General features: G+C 43.1%; 2 protein-coding genes across 2 annotated transcripts in view; one reads left to right on the forward strand and one right to left on the reverse strand.

Moving 5' to 3' along the window:
* The window catches only part of arxa (aristaless related homeobox a), a 5,497-nt gene extending 4,472 nt beyond the window's left edge, over window positions 1-1,025 (forward strand). The window contains exons 5-6 of the mRNA XM_020609658.1: window positions 1-75; window positions 669-1,025. The exon at window positions 1-75 is cut by the window's left edge and continues 18 nt beyond it. Coding sequence (XP_020465314.1) covers window positions 1-75; window positions 669-936 — 343 coding nt within the window. The 3' untranslated portion in view covers window positions 937-1,025. The remainder of the gene's footprint in view (window positions 76-668) is intronic.
* A 4,413-nt stretch (window positions 1,026-5,438) lies between these two features.
* pola1 (polymerase (DNA directed), alpha 1) overlaps window positions 5,439-15,683 on the reverse strand; it is a 51,879-nt gene continuing 41,634 nt past the window's right edge. Inside the window, 2 exon segments of the mRNA XM_020609638.1 lie at window positions 5,439-6,332; window positions 13,949-14,045. Coding sequence (XP_020465294.1) covers window positions 6,193-6,332; window positions 13,949-14,045 — 237 coding nt within the window. The 3' untranslated portion in view covers window positions 5,439-6,192.

A 15,683-nucleotide genomic window follows, 5' to 3' on the forward strand; every position in this document is an offset into this window, starting at 1 on the left:
AGTCGGCCTGGGGACTTTCCTGGGCACAGCTGCCATGTTCCGCCACCCTGCCTTCATCGGACCCACTTTTGGCAGGTAAGCTGCACAGACCTCTCTTATTAAGTCTTTACATTTCCTTACATCACAACCCATAATCTCTGTACCTGCAGGACTTCACATTTATCCCTGCAGAAAATAACTACAATTTTGTAGCCAAGCACATTTAAAGAGAAACACACAGCAGCAAGTCAGTTTAAACTGAAGTCCCAAGGCATTATGCAACTCTAATGAGTGATGGTTACAGTAATCCTGTCACACTGCATTACTGTTTATCTCAGTGTCTGATTATAAATATGTTATACTGTTAACCATTCACAGTGGTGTGTAATCATTCTGTCAAATGCCTTAATAAATTCACCAAACGTGTGATCCTGCAAGACAAGCTGTGAGGAGTGACACTGCACACTGCATACTGAATGCCATAATTAGCTTCTCATTTGCTTTAGTCCTCTCTATTATACAGTGTTATTAAGCTTCTACTCTACATCTTATCTTTTTCCTCATCTATTGCTATCACACAGACAGCATTTTGAGCCAACAGTCAAATTTTGTGTCATTTTGGGATGAACAATTTAAAGCAGAATATTGGGAACCATGTTTAGCTTTGACAAATGTATGTCTGCATTCAGGCTCTTCTCCAGTATGGGTCCCCTGACCAGTGCTTCCACTGCTGCAGCTCTCCTCCGTCAGCCTGCTCCTCCTGTAGAGAACCCCACCCATGCAGGCACCGTCCTCCCCGACCCATCCTCTACTTCCTCCTCCTCCTCTTCCTCAGCCGCTGCAGACCGCAGGGCCTCCAGTATTGCTACTCTGCGCCTCAAGGCCAAGGAACACTCGGCTCAGCTCACCCAGCTGAACATCCTGCCCGCCGGAGCCACAGGGAAGGAGGTGTGCTGAACACTAGCTCTAGGCCTCCCTGTCCCGGGCTTACGTCCCATTCCATGACACCCCTGCCCCCACCCCACCCCTGCCCTCCTCCTCCCCCCTCCCCCCATTCATACCTTTGGAGTCTGATGTCTTGATGTCCCTGTGTTCAACCATCCATGTTACCTCATGTTTCCCCAACAAAATAGCACGACCAAATCCAAGAGAGCACTAGATAAAAACAAACAAAAATTGTGTATGCATGTTTGTGTCCAAAAAAAAAATTGTAAAATTGATTTACACTCCATAAACGCAGCTTATTTTCCAAGTTTTTCATTCAAAGAACAATTAGCTTACAATATTAGGATACAGCTGAAAAGATCAATTTGAAGACAATTTAATAACTGAACATTATAGACACACACACACACATACAGTATGTTTGAATAGACTTCTACTTGACAAAATTTCACAGGGAAATGGAGCCTGCTTTTTAGTCCACTGAATGACTCACTTACTAATTACATGATCTTATGAAATATGAAGAAATATTAAAGCCCAAACAACCCAACAGTATCTAAAACCACCTTAGAAAAAAATGGATCCGTAATATAATCTAGTATAACACTCACAGGGCCATTTTCAGCACTGAATACTCACCTTTTTATACTCACCTACATTTTGCCATCAATTCTTCTGTACTTTCACTTAAGCAAGAACCTAAAAGCAGGACTTTTTAAACAGTATTTTACAGTGGAAACTCAAGTAAAGGATCTGTCATAGCATGCACACACAAACACATACACAAAGATGAAGAACTGCAGAGGAACCCAGAGCTTTAGGTTTCTCCTGCTATACTTCAAATGTGGACAGCACCAGTGCTCGACATTAACACTGCTTAATCTGTATGCATGGATGTGGGCTGAGCCAATCCGCGTCTATAGGCGAGTTGGAGGAGGTCCACCCCAGAACCAAAGGAAAACTGTCCACAGACCTTCCGCAGCCTTCTCCTCAAGCCTGACCCCTCACCACTGCTCGCCTGTCCACGCCAGTCACACTCAACAACACATACATGTTCTAAAATCTCCCCATGAACCCCCCTGAAGCCGTCTGCACCAGATTTCTCTAGGTTTTCTGCAGTTTATGATCCTCCCCCCACCCCACCCACCACCGCCACTGATTATCACAGCACGAGTGTGACTCCAGGACACGGGAGCAACGTTGAGATCTGAAATGTGTCTAATGATCTGTGTGAAAGAAAACTGTACATACTGTGTAAAAAGAAAAAAGTACGACAAAAAAGATGATTTTCAAAGGTCGTGTATATTTCAGGAAACCGTGTTTTGATAATTTGCACTCCGTGTAGTGTTCACTGAACGTCGCCCTGTGTAGAATTTCACCTGTGTTTATGAATTATTAGGTTTTTCGATCATTATTTATGTCAAAACTTTTTCCCGAGGAACTGAGTGAAGGACAGTTTTTTTCTTATTAAGTGACTGTAAGTTTCCTGGTTTAATATTGCTAATTTGAATAAATTACATTGGTAAAAAGAGTTATCTTTTATTATTTCAAATTCCTTTAGGACTGACGTAGGCCTAAAACAGGAAACGTTAACAATGTGAAATAGAATATTATACAACTATTAATAAAAGGTGTTATGAAAAAACTGTGTTTGCTGTCTTACATTGAAGGATTTTAAACTTCACAAGTAAAAAAAAAATCTACGTATATGATTCTTTCATTTATTACAAACAGGCTAATTTTAATAGCTATACTGGAATGTGAAATAAAAAAAAATCCACCCAGCTTCAGTAACAGGTTGCCTGATGTGCAGCAGCTGAGATGGACAAAAACATTTGTGCAAAAAGGAATTGAACTCCGCAGAGAGTTGAGATGGAGACGCAGTGTTTCCCCTTAATGGAAGAAAATATATTAGGCTTATAATCATGTGCGCTGCGTGCGTCTGTCCTCTTCAACAGTAGTTGACAAAATACTGACCATATATTCATGAGCTTAATCCCCAACATGTGAAACGCGTGACAAAGGCGAGGGGTTTTCAATTAGACTGGCCAATTTATTGGGGGGGGGGGCGTCTTTTAAAACCCCTTAAAACGCTAAATTGGGCTTAACATCTGTAATGCCATGTCGATAGAAACGAGTTCCTTTTGTTATTAATGAAGTAACAAACCACTTCATCAAACGGCTTTCAAACACACACACACACACACAGACACACACACGTCGTGGAGTTAATTCTCTCACCACTGATGCAGGACTTCCATACCAATCAATGGTTATTCTCCTCCGTTTGACCCAGCTATAGCCCGACCAAATCGCGTGAAATTACCCCGCGGATTAATGTAGTCCCTCCTTTTCTTGCCTGCACCTTTAAAACCCTGCTCTTGTTTAATAGGTCGACAGAGCCTACTACACCTGTTAATCACCCAATTTAGTGCAAATACGCAGGAATTAGACCCGATAAGGAACTGATGGCGACATACATCTGCAGCCCAGCTGATTTTTTTTTTTTTTTAAGACACACATGCTCTTTGGAGCATAATGCAAGAAGAACTATTTCTCCTGTGCCCACAGACCACCACGAGTTTTAAAATTCTCTATTCTGTTGCTCAAGCTCATTGGAGCGTGTGTTTTTCCTGTATGGCCCTATAGGGTTTTGATGAGATTGTCTGGGGAGTTTTAATCTCATTGTGAATATAACTAATGAATGGCAAACCAATTTGTCCCTAATATCTGGGGAATGCTGGGAGGCGGATGACCTGCTGGGAGCGAGGCTTAAACTTTCTTTGTAGCGCAAAAAGGCGAGAAAATTGAAATGCTGTCGCAGGGAAATAGCTCTCGATTTATAAAGTCACACTTGTTGGATGTGTGCTCTTTCATTCATGACAGGCCTGTACTTGCATGAGGCTCCTTATTGCATGAATGATCATGATAATGAATGTTGACATAAAAAGGGTCAATACAGCCCAATCATGACTTGTTTTCTTGGAAAATGGCTGCAAAAAAAGTAGAGAATCTACATGATTTGGTGGATTGTGTCAACTCGTTGGGCCTTAATGCTCCCCCACGCCTCTGACAGGTTAATCCAGGTACCCAGAAAATTTCCTCCCACTGCCTCTGTCATGCCCATTTCTATCAGCACCATTCTCCTCGCTTCTTTTCCTTCCCCCCCTAGCTATTGGACTTGATTTGGTCCGTGATTTAGTTTCCCCCGGGCCTCGTTTCTCCCACCACGTCCCTGCATGAGAGAATAGACCCAATCACTCCACAGCCCCAGTCGGATCAGTCCTCACTCAGTCCCCGGGAGAGGAGCTCTAAAAGGCGCTTTGATGAACACCCCACCCCCCCGCCCTCCGCCTCTCGGTCCAGATGAAAGACCTGAATAGCAAGGCCATAGCACTCCGCTCCCCTCTCGGATCGCCCCTTAATTCCTCGTCTCTCTTGCTCTCATCCAATTAGCTCAGTGTATTAAGCGGTTTATCGTCTCATAACCGGCCTTTCAGCTCCAACAAGGGAGACACTTTGCAATAGGACCAGCTCTCCTTTTGACACCCTCTCTGGTGCTTGTATGTTCCACCGCGCTATGAATAACAGGGACAGAATAGGGGGCTAATTCCCTCATCAAAGCCTACCTTGTCCATCGCTGGTCAAAACGACAAGCAATAAAGCTTAACACGACAATATAAAGAGACTTGCTCGACCTTATTAACTTAGTGGGGTCGAATTAATGCAGAGACTCAATTTGACTGGGCTTACTCCAAACTGGGAGGACAAAACCAGCCTGATTCCCAAAAAGTGGGAATAACAGGCCTGTGCGCATATACAGTGAGCTCAGGTTGATTAAATGTGAGGAAGACGGGGAGACAGCAACTGTGCCAGGAGTAGCGGAGCTGATATGATTTAATAAATATGTAAAGTTATGAGCAACAGGCTGTAAATGCACCGAGACACTTTCTCTCTCTCACACAGCATGTTCTATCCATTGCATAGTGAATCATGGTTTAAGTGTTCAGCCCACTTAAGGTTGCCTTCACAAGTCACAGTGGTTTGAAGTGATTTGTGAGGCATGCGGTGTTTATGGAAATGCACGCTGCAGGATGAAGTAAAAAAAAAAAAAAAAAAAAACTCCACTGTATTAACACAATGGAGAAATCTTGGAGGAAAATGGTGAAACACTTCATGTAGTGGGTTACAGACAGAATTAATACACACAGGAAACAAATGCAGTATTTAGAAACCGTAGTACAACATGACAGAAGTTTCTGAACTGGCTTCCCACAAGTTTCACCATCATGATACTGCCATATCAAAACTAGATACATGTACCATGTGGTATCACATACTCTTGTATGGGAACAGGACCTGCTCATTCACCTGAAAACAAGTAAAACCTCACCAAAAGCCAACACTGTGAAATAGAGATGTCATGATCTTCTCCTACATTGCTTTAAAATAAACTTTTTGGCAGGTTTGTTGCAGTATGAAAACCCATCAGGATCTCTCCTCACGTTGCAAATAATACATGATTCACATCTTATCCATTTATCTTTTTATTAAGGTTCCAGTATCAAAAGGATCGTCATTAACATCAAAACACCCAGCATGAATTATTCTAGGTGTGACAAAACCCCTCCTGAGTGATACAACTCAGACACAGAAGGTCACATACATTTAATCAATCTACATAAAAAGGAGAGAAAAAGGAGTGAAAGCAACGAAATGACAGTTAACCAGAGGTGGTGGTGATGATGATCAGCTGTTCAACAGAGACAAAATGCCTCCCTGCATCGTCCTTATGTCCATCCTCTGATCTGACACACACTTGGGATGAATGGTGGTAATCAGAACGAGTGTCCGATCACCGCAGGCGTTCAGTGGTGTTAGTAGCCGGGGTCACCATCAATGGCTAATTAGCGTCTTTTGGAGTATACTATCTGCTCTGAGCACAAGTCACTTTTTTCACACATCTGGGCCCAGCAAGCCTCCACACACACACTATAAACTGCCATTTAGGTACGATTGCTACAGGGTGAAGGGGGCCACATCATGTGTCTGCACAGAGCATCTATGTGAAGAAATGGGAGCAGGAGAAAGGCACGGATTGGGTTTTAACACATACAACAAGCCCGTTAGGCTCAGAGAAGATGATATGAAGGTTAAGAGGTCAATGCCTAAAATCTGGTTCAGACAGGGTTGAATGTGCAAATCTCCAGCTTTGAGTCCGATGCTGAAGCCTCCTGGTGGTGGTGATGTCTTTACACATGTGCTGCTTTACTTGAAGGAGGAGAAGGCCTGGAAAAGTTTGGCCAGGTTAATCTCCGAGTAGCCACTGGTGGCCAAGACTTTCTCTGGGACGTGCATCAGCTTCCGGTACATGTCCCGGTACATGTCCTGTTCTTTGTTTGAAATTTCTGGAAAAAAAGAAAGAAAGGAAAGAAGAGTTATCTCTGCCAGAGCCCAAGAGAAGATCATTCAGCTCCTCAACCTCATCAAAGTTAATACAACAGGCTGGTGTGACATGTCCTCCTGAATGACTCTTGCTCTCCTTCTTACCTATGACGAAGTTCTGCCGAGTCTGTAGGAGGAGCAGTGTGCACACCAGCTTTGTCTCATTACTAATAAACACATCCAGTGCTATCTGCTAGTAATGCTATCACTTTGACAGCTGGGATGGGTGGGGGGCGGTTGACAAAATTGGACCGTGATGGGTCGATGGCAGCAGCTCGTGCACACACAGGATCATAGGATCGACAGAAAAGCCCAGCCAGACTGTGAAGTCGATGGCTTGTTCCCGCTGTCCCCACGCGGGGAGAGAGAAGATGGAGAGCCAACTGTCCTTGGCTCGTCAGCCGCCGCAACAAAATCTTTACCATATTATAGTGGCTGTAGCATCATGGAACCAAGTACTAACATAGTATCACAGCAAAAACTGCAGCAAGATACATCTGGAATAATAGGCTGCCTGGTGCAATAGTAAAGATGCAGGAAAATGAAAATAAAAATATTTGTTTGGCGTGTTACCGACCTAATTTTACAGCACCAATCCATTGTCATTCATAATAGTCAAAAACTGTGCTTTTGTACCTTTTTAATTTTATATTAAAACCCGTGAAAGATCCAAAAACACCACATACACAATCAGCGAGTCACTTGGACTCACTTTATTTGCTGCTCAGACCATCAGGTGAAAAGTATTTAGAGAAACAGCACTGGTACTACAGCTATGTAAACAGGGCCCAGGAAAAGCCCGTTTGTCCAATTTTAAACAAGACGTAAAAATAAACTGAATAGATCTATCCAACTCAGACACAAACAGAAAAAAACCAATGGATGAGCTCAATGGGCTCATAGGCCAAGAATTTACATGTCAAAGGAGGGATCAACTGTATAAATGGTTTTCTCTGGCACACTTTCCATATGCAGGATATGTAACCGTGCCATTCACCTGTATGAGTTTTACCTTGTGAAGACAGAGAATGAACTGTAAAAGTAAATGGAGTGAGTACAACTGATTGACAACTAGCAGGTATTTGTGACTCTGTCCCAAGTGGAAGAAGTTTGTAGGCTTCACTGAAAGCTTTGGAAAACCATCAGTGGGATTTCTTACAATCTCCTGCCTATAAATCAAGTCCATACATATAAGAAGGCACATGGGTGAATGTCTAGTATGTTTGAATGATGAAAGACTACCCGACTGACTGTCAGACGTTTGGGGATTGTCCATCAACTAACTCTCAGTAGCTCTCACAACCCTGACTATTAACAATAAGAGTAAAAGTATAAACCTATACAGACGTTGTCATAAGACTACAGACAAATTTAAGAATGTTTAAAAAAAAAAAAAAGTGATATTTGTGTACATGCTGTTATTTATCTAGACTATATGCTACACATAAACACACACATTGTCCATATGGCCAGTTGTCACGTCCTCGTCATCTCCACAGGCCTATCTCCTGTCGCGTCCTTCCTGCCCACTACATTAGTGGCTGCTGGATAAATACCATCCCACCGACTGCCCAAGGGAACAAAGGTTAGACACACAGAGATCAACACTGAGGCAGACGCACACACTAAAAGAACATGCACACACAGACCACTGATGGTAGTTAAACACTTAAAAAGCACACCGACAGGCATGGCTACTAAAAAAAAAAAAATCCATGTGACATGCACAGGGCCACCGGTACGATACCTCGACTTCGATACTGGGTCCTGAATGGTACTTTTTTTTTTTTCCCCAATATCAATTTTATAAAATCCATTTTAACATACAATAATGTATATGTTAGACATTCTGGTATAAATCAGTAGTTCTGGCCATTTCTGTGGACTCAAAACTGTTTCACAACATAAAAAGTAGACTTAGTCTCCACAACCTTAAGTTCTGTTTACATTAACATCAAGTAATAAGAATGTAGAAAAGCATTTTTGATACTCGATGGTATTGAAGTAATTTGATCGATGCCATACAAGTATTGAAGTTTGATACCCAGCACTAGACATACACACAGACACACAGAGTGGTGTGGTTGACTTCAATACCAGCAGCAACTATTACCAGATAATCCTCATGTTAGCAAGGACAAGGATGGAGGGAGAAAAAGGGGAGACGAGAGGCTGGGAGAGACAAACTAGTCTATTTATCTGGGGGGTGATGATGATGCATGATCAAGCGAAAGCAATCATGTCATCATTTCTGAAAGGTAGGAGAAAATAATTCTGCCCCTCCTCTACTCTTCCCCACTCCTTTCTCTTTTCCACCTCAATCACTGTGTGGTGAACAGATAAAGGAATGATTTAAGAGTCACAGAGAGGGAAAGAAAGAGGGAGAGACCTTGCTGCAAGTCGGAGCACAGTGGGGAGTGTAGTTCAAATAAATAGCCTCCCTTTAAGAGTGAGTGTGAGGCGGAAGAGGAGAAAAAAGGGGAGATGGCGTTGTCGAGGAGGCCGAGACATGAAGAAAAAAGGAGAGGAGTGAAAATAACACCTAAGACAGAGATGCTGACTCAAATGAAAGCTAGCAATAGAGAGCATAGAGCAGACAAATATAGCTTTAGCTCCTCAAAACTTTATGTAATTAACAGCATGATGCTGAAATTTGTCAATCCCGATGACATCTTTTTTTCTCCATCACACACATTCACACCAACTCCTAACACACATGCACACAGTGAGTGAGTGTATCAGGGGTTATCTTTGCTCTAACTAGGTGTTGTCACACACTCGTGCACACTCTGGCGGTGCTGGGCATGAGTAGATCGGGGCTCTGCACGCTCTAACTAGGTGTAAATACAATAACAAGCCTGTAATTAAGTGAGCATGATGAAGTTAATGGAGATCGGCCATTCCATCGGCCGCCTCCATGAATATTCTATTAGGCTGGTGGCGACGGGCAGCTGGAATAGCAGTTAATTTAATCACCACTCGGAGCACAGGGAAACTTCTTTGTGTGAGTGTAATTGCACAGAATGAATAATTGATTTGACAATCTCACCCGCAGATTTTGCCACCCCGCTTTGTATTACCGGAGAAAGGGAGGGAAGCGTGGAAGATTGGGGGTGGGGGGTGGGGAGAGAAGGCAGACAGAAAGAGAGGAAGAGGAGTGGGAGGGTAGAAGAGGAGCAAACGCAGAGCGCTGAGAGGTGGCAGGGAAGCTGTCGCTAAATGGATCATTAGAAAAGCGCGGCTCAAGGACAATTTATATTTTATCAATGTGGCAAAATTACATTATTGCTTACACACGCAATCATACTGCCCACACTCAAGGTTGAGACCTGGAGAGGGAGGGGTGGTGAATAGACAGAGGGAGGGGGGGATAAAAAGAGAGAGCAGAGGAGACAGAGAGAAGAAAAGTGACATGAAATGATTTGAAAGTCATTGATACGGGATGTTCCCAGCTAAGGAACGGACAGCGTGGGTTTTTTCCCCATTGTGTGTGTATAATCTATTAGAGATCTCCTGCAGCGGGTGAAATTACCTCCATGTTTTACTCAGTCGCCGCAATCAGGCACAAAAATGCAATGTACATGTAGATAAGACAGGCGCACGCTTTCAAACGTGCACACACACACACAGACAGTGCAGCACTGCAGAGTACATGCACGTACAGGCTGATCACATTACATTCAGCGTTGACTCACAGCTCTTTTGTGTAAAGCCATTTTACTTTAATGTGCTTTACTGTGTATTTCCAGTGCACATTTAAACTTTTGTGAACGTCTGGACAGATATCACCAGTAAAGGTGCAGTATGATACACTTTTAGTTTAGTAAAGGGTAAGGAGAGTAATAGGTTTTTTACCCCAACAACAAACAAAACTCTAGAAACATTTGTTTCTCTCTCAGCACCATTATTATTGAACTTGTACATAACATTAAATCTACTGTTTGTGTTGCTAATTACACTACCTATCAGTTCATGTTCCTTTAACTTGATGTTCGAGCCACAAACATTTTTTTAAAAAAGGATGTTGTTAGGTTGCTCTTTAAAAATGTGTTACAAATACTTTAATTTTTCAAAAAAAAAAAACCCTAAAAGTGCTTTTTACCACAGTAGGACACTCCAGGCTTTAGACATCAATTCATTCAGACAGTAGTAAACCGTGCATTCATCAGTGAGCACGTTAAGCTGTGGAGAGACACACATGAAGGAATATGTCACCCACTGTAACAGTTTGCCCCATTAACATGCTTGAAGCATTTCTGACAAGTATGGAGCTCTGTGTCAATAATAACCTGTCCCAGGCTTTGGCGACACAGGCGGTACTTGAAGACCACCGAGTACATGCATCAACCTTCAAATGATTCCAAACAGCTGTATTTAAAGTTCTACTGACCAGAACCATGTCTGCCCAGCTTTTGTAGTAGAGTGTTAAAGGTACTGACATTCACCACATAGTGGTGTCACCATGGAAAGACAAAACAAAGCTATTAAGGTGACATGGTGTACATATACAAACAGGGCTCACAAATCAGTACAGGTATACACAATCCACTCTGTGCAGACACAGTCAGAGTACAGTAGGGTGTATAGGATTCTGTCTCCTCCCTGTAATCTGAGCTGTGGTCCCTGGGTGTATAATGCAGTAATATGGGGTATTACTGCCCCAGGACTGAGGGATAACACCGTAAACCTATATTTTCTAGCAACACGAGTGTGTGCATGCCTTCATTCTCCTCTGTCTGAGGAGAACACGTGTGTGTGTGTGTGTGTGTGTGTGTCAGATATGGATCATTTGGTGGAGACAGAGGTTTGTCAGTGTTGCCAGACAGACCCAATAGTCACATGATGTAAACCATTACTGACCATGGAGACCCATGCCTCATACTCTGTCCTAATCAACCCCTTACACACTTGCTATAAATACGACTTGTTGGCTTGATTCATTTATATAGCACTGTACTACAATGTTTACCTTCCAGCATAGTGCATCTTCACAGACCTTGGCAGGAAGCAGCCACATATACTGTCAAACTGCTTTTGGGCACATTGTAGTAGCTTAACCACACACACGTCTAACGACAGTAATTACAAACTTAACTTTAATTCATTTCAGTACTGTAGGTGTCAAACGACTGTCACAAGAACTCTCAAGAAATCTCTCTAAATGCCAATATTTTAGTTGATATAGATGGTAAAAGTGTGAATAAATATACCAACAGTCATAGTTTGCTGACTTTTGTTTTTAAAACCCACTGACTACAGTGGCAACAACACAAATACATTACTTTGTTTTGAAGGGTCACAAGCTCAGGATGTTGGGCTTCTCTACATTACAGTCTGCAATGTTAAAACTCAGCACTGGATGCGTGTCTGATTTTGAAACACTAAGTGGACCAAAAGCACATGTGTAATGTAAATTCTATTGAATCCGTCACTGCTGCTGCACTGATTCCTAGTGACAAACACTGATTTGGTGTCAGTGAACCACAAAAAGCACACAGTATTCACAAAACAAGATATCAAACTGCTCCACAACCATGAGATGTGCTGTATACTGAACACTATGGCACAATGGGCGGCTTCTAAACAGTAAGTTTTACTACAAAGTAATGAATATATTGTGTTTTATTGTACCGTGAGGAACAAAATACAACTGAAAGACAAAGCCCAGAGCAGATCAAACACATTGCAAAGAACAAGAACATAAAGAAAGGAGGAGAATCAAGAACTGATTGGCGATGATTTTGTGCATCTGGGCAAAGACAGAAATAAAAGAAAGCAAAAATGGAGGCTATAATCATGTTAGTACTCCTTCCCTTCCCCTCCTCCTCTACACTGGTCCAATCCCTCTATTTCAGCTTCCTCCATCTTCTGAGTGGTCATCGGTTGATTACACGTTATATTTACCTCTGCTGTCTCACTCTTTGGCTGCCTCACTCAGGTCCAGCCTCACGCACACACCCGCGGGATTCAGGCTTACATACATAAATAACATACATACATAAATATTTAATCAAATAAATAAATCACTCAGCCCAGTGGCCCTTTCTAATCAAGTGACATCAATCAGGGAGAACTATGGGTAAAGAGGCCTTGTGGCTGACGCCTACCGAGTGCACCCAGAGCACTGGAGTAGCGTCTATTTGAGTCCAAGGGGGGAAATATACGCTCCATGTCCCATTATAGGAGAAGGGCTATCCTTTCGTCTGTTCACCCATTACTCCCCCTATCATTTCCCCAAATCTAAAACCTGTTTTCAATCAACACAGCCAAACGAGTGCCTGTCCAAGAGAGGGAGAGAGAGAAAGGAGTGAGAGAGCAAAGGAGAGAAAGCGATAGAGATGGACAGTGAGGGTAGAGGGAGAATGATGGAGGGCTCTTTCCTTCTTTCTTCCAGTGATTGGAGCGTTTTGCATTCTGTATGTGTGTGTGATTGAATCCGTCTCCTAAATTAGGGCTGTCGACTCGAGGAGCTGAATGTCCTTAACCCCCCTCCCCACATCCAAAGCTTGTACTCAGCTACGTGTGTGTGTGTGTGTGTGTGTCTATCACATCATTGGTGAATATTGTAAGTGCAGGCTGGATAAAAGGTTTAAGTTGAGCCATTGATTGCTAATGCTATGTTGCATGTGTATTTGTGAGGGAACATTCTTAAGATATCAAAAATCAAACTTCAGTAGTGGTTTCTAGTAACTTGATTTCAGCTTGAAAGGCGGTACGGCAGAACAACAACAACAGCGCACATGCACACAAAAGAACAAAATATTATACATGAAAAATTAGTCTGGTCTCACAATGACTACAGGTTTAGAAATAAAATACTGCAACAGAGAGTAGTAGACTTCAGAAACTTCAGTTTGAGGCCTGTGGCACACCGAGTCGGCGGCCGGGCCATTGGCGAGCATCTGTCGACCTCATCTTGGCATTGTGTCCCACACCGTTGGCACTAGGCGAACCCTGTCGGTGGCTTTTCGGCCGATTCGGCATGTTGAACCGGCAGTGGGCCTCATCAGCTGTTCTGATTGGCTGTTCAATTTAGCGACTCAATGGACAAAAAAAAAAAAAAAAAAAAAGGTAAAAACCCCCTCACGCCCCGCGGCTGTAGTATCCATGATTTCACCCATTTAGTGCAGTTTGTCCAACTTCCTTCCTCCACAACCAAAAGCCCATGGGCAGAAAATGGTAGTGTCATTTGCAACTTCTTATGAGACACATTCTCGATTAGAAGCAGCTACAAACAGCAGCTGTTTTGAGCCAGAGGTTCTTTGTTTCTAGCTTATACTTCCACGGTCAAGCTCTTATTCTTTCCCTTTCTGAATGGCGAATACAGATACCGCCAGCTGCTGGTAGGGAGAGTTATTTTTGTCACGCAGGCGCAGAACATATGTGCTAGTCGGCCTTTGGCTGTAAGTCTGCGCGGTGTGCCATTATTTGAATTTACTGGCCCAGACAAAGGCGACAGAACAGTCAACCCATATGTCGAATGCTAGTTCTTCCATGTTAGCTAGGTGTGCACCTGCCCTAAGACCTAAGGGTACACTAGTGAACAACATGTAAGGTGTGTGTGTGTGTGCAGCCTTACTTCTCCTATCAGCCTGTGACAGTTTGGCTAGTGTGTAGTCCCAGTCAAAGATGAACCTGTAGAAGCAGAGCTGGTTGTACAGGGCCTTCTCGGAGTACTGTAGAGAGAGCACACATGCAAACAGTTACTTCAGCAAGAACACAAGACAAAACTAAACCAATAACATGAGTCAATGGTCCGCTGCAATCAAATCAAAGTAACACTAACAAAGACTCTGTTTTAAGTGGCGAGCTCACCCCATAGATCCAGGCACTAAGGTCGACGGCGATACTGATCCAGATTGACAAGAGGAGGCAACAATATCTTAAATCTGTCAAGTTCCTATTGTTTTCAGTGGTAAATGTGAAATATTTATGCTTTGGACTGTTAAGATAAAACAAGACATTCTGAAGATAGTGCCGTTTTCTATATTTTCTCACATCCTACAAACATCAATTAACCCGTTACTTGAGAAATTATTGGCAGATCAATCAATAATGAAAATAACCTTTGGCTGCAGCCTTAAAAGCAACGAGAATCCTCAGGTTGACTGAATCTTCCCGTTCTTCCTATTCTGCCGACATGGTGCGACCACAGCATTAAGGAACAGAGCATGTGAGTGTTTGACAACCATGGGGCATAAAGGCATTGAAAAAGGATTCACATACCAGGTCGATGGTTTAAGAGGCAGGCAGATTAAACGCGACTCTAGAAATGTGCACCACATTTGTACAACTACACCTCCCTGAAAACATCTCCCTTCCTCTGTGTGACACAGTAAAGCAAGAAAAATACGCTTGCTTTGTTAATCTCCACTGCAATTAACTGGAGCCACATGACAGCCTGCAAGAGAGCGATGGAGAGGATGAGTGAGACAGAAAGGTTGGAGGGAAAAAAGGAACAGAGAGAAAGGGTAAAGATACAGGAAGAAGTAAGTGATGGAGAGAATGGAGATGCAGTGAGAAAGAGAGTGAGAAGGAAAAGAGGGGATCAGGCCTGAAATACCCTCCCTCATAATAGTTTGTTGTGATAAGCCATTGTGAGAGAGGCATGTGAACAGCCTAGGCTGTCAATTTGATTAGCCATTATACTGCATGTTTAATTGCAGTTATTGGCTCGTCATTTCCCTGCTACGCTGGAGAGGGCATGCTAAGCCCCGACCCCACACTGCCATCAGGTGTGCGCCGAGTGCTTTATTATTACCACCAGGAAGAATCCCCTGACAATTCCTGTGTGTCAGTGTCTGTGTATGTGAGTGAAGTGAGTTTGTGTGTGCCCATTATACCTGCCAATCGGCAATGTGCGTAATTGTAATTTCAGTTTTTACTGCTGTGGCATAATCAAGTGGCAAGAGTATCTAATGCTGCTAAATGTAAACTATGCAACGTGCGTGTGTGTGTGTGTGTGTGTGTTTGTTTAATGGCTTTCTAAGGCTGCCTACATGGCACGCACAGCTGTTGACCGTTGATGCGCTGCCTAGTCAACAACCAAACCATGCACATCCCATAATGGAGCCTCGGTTACGGTTGCCAAGGTTGAACAAGCTTGGTCAGCACAAACACCACTTCTTCCTCTTGAAAATAAAACACACACACACACACACACACACACACACACACACACACACACACACACACACACACACACACACACAGCGCAACAGAGCATTCAAACAATATAATGCTGATTGTGGGCGGGCCAGTTGCTGTACACTGACTGACTGACAGGTGTCAGAAAGGCGTGGCTAAAATGTTAC

This window comes from Monopterus albus, unplaced genomic scaffold (genome assembly GCF_001952655.1).
Source record: "Monopterus albus unplaced genomic scaffold, M_albus_1.0 scaffold100.1, whole genome shotgun sequence".
Lineage (NCBI taxonomy): Eukaryota > Metazoa > Chordata > Actinopteri > Synbranchiformes > Synbranchidae > Monopterus > Monopterus albus.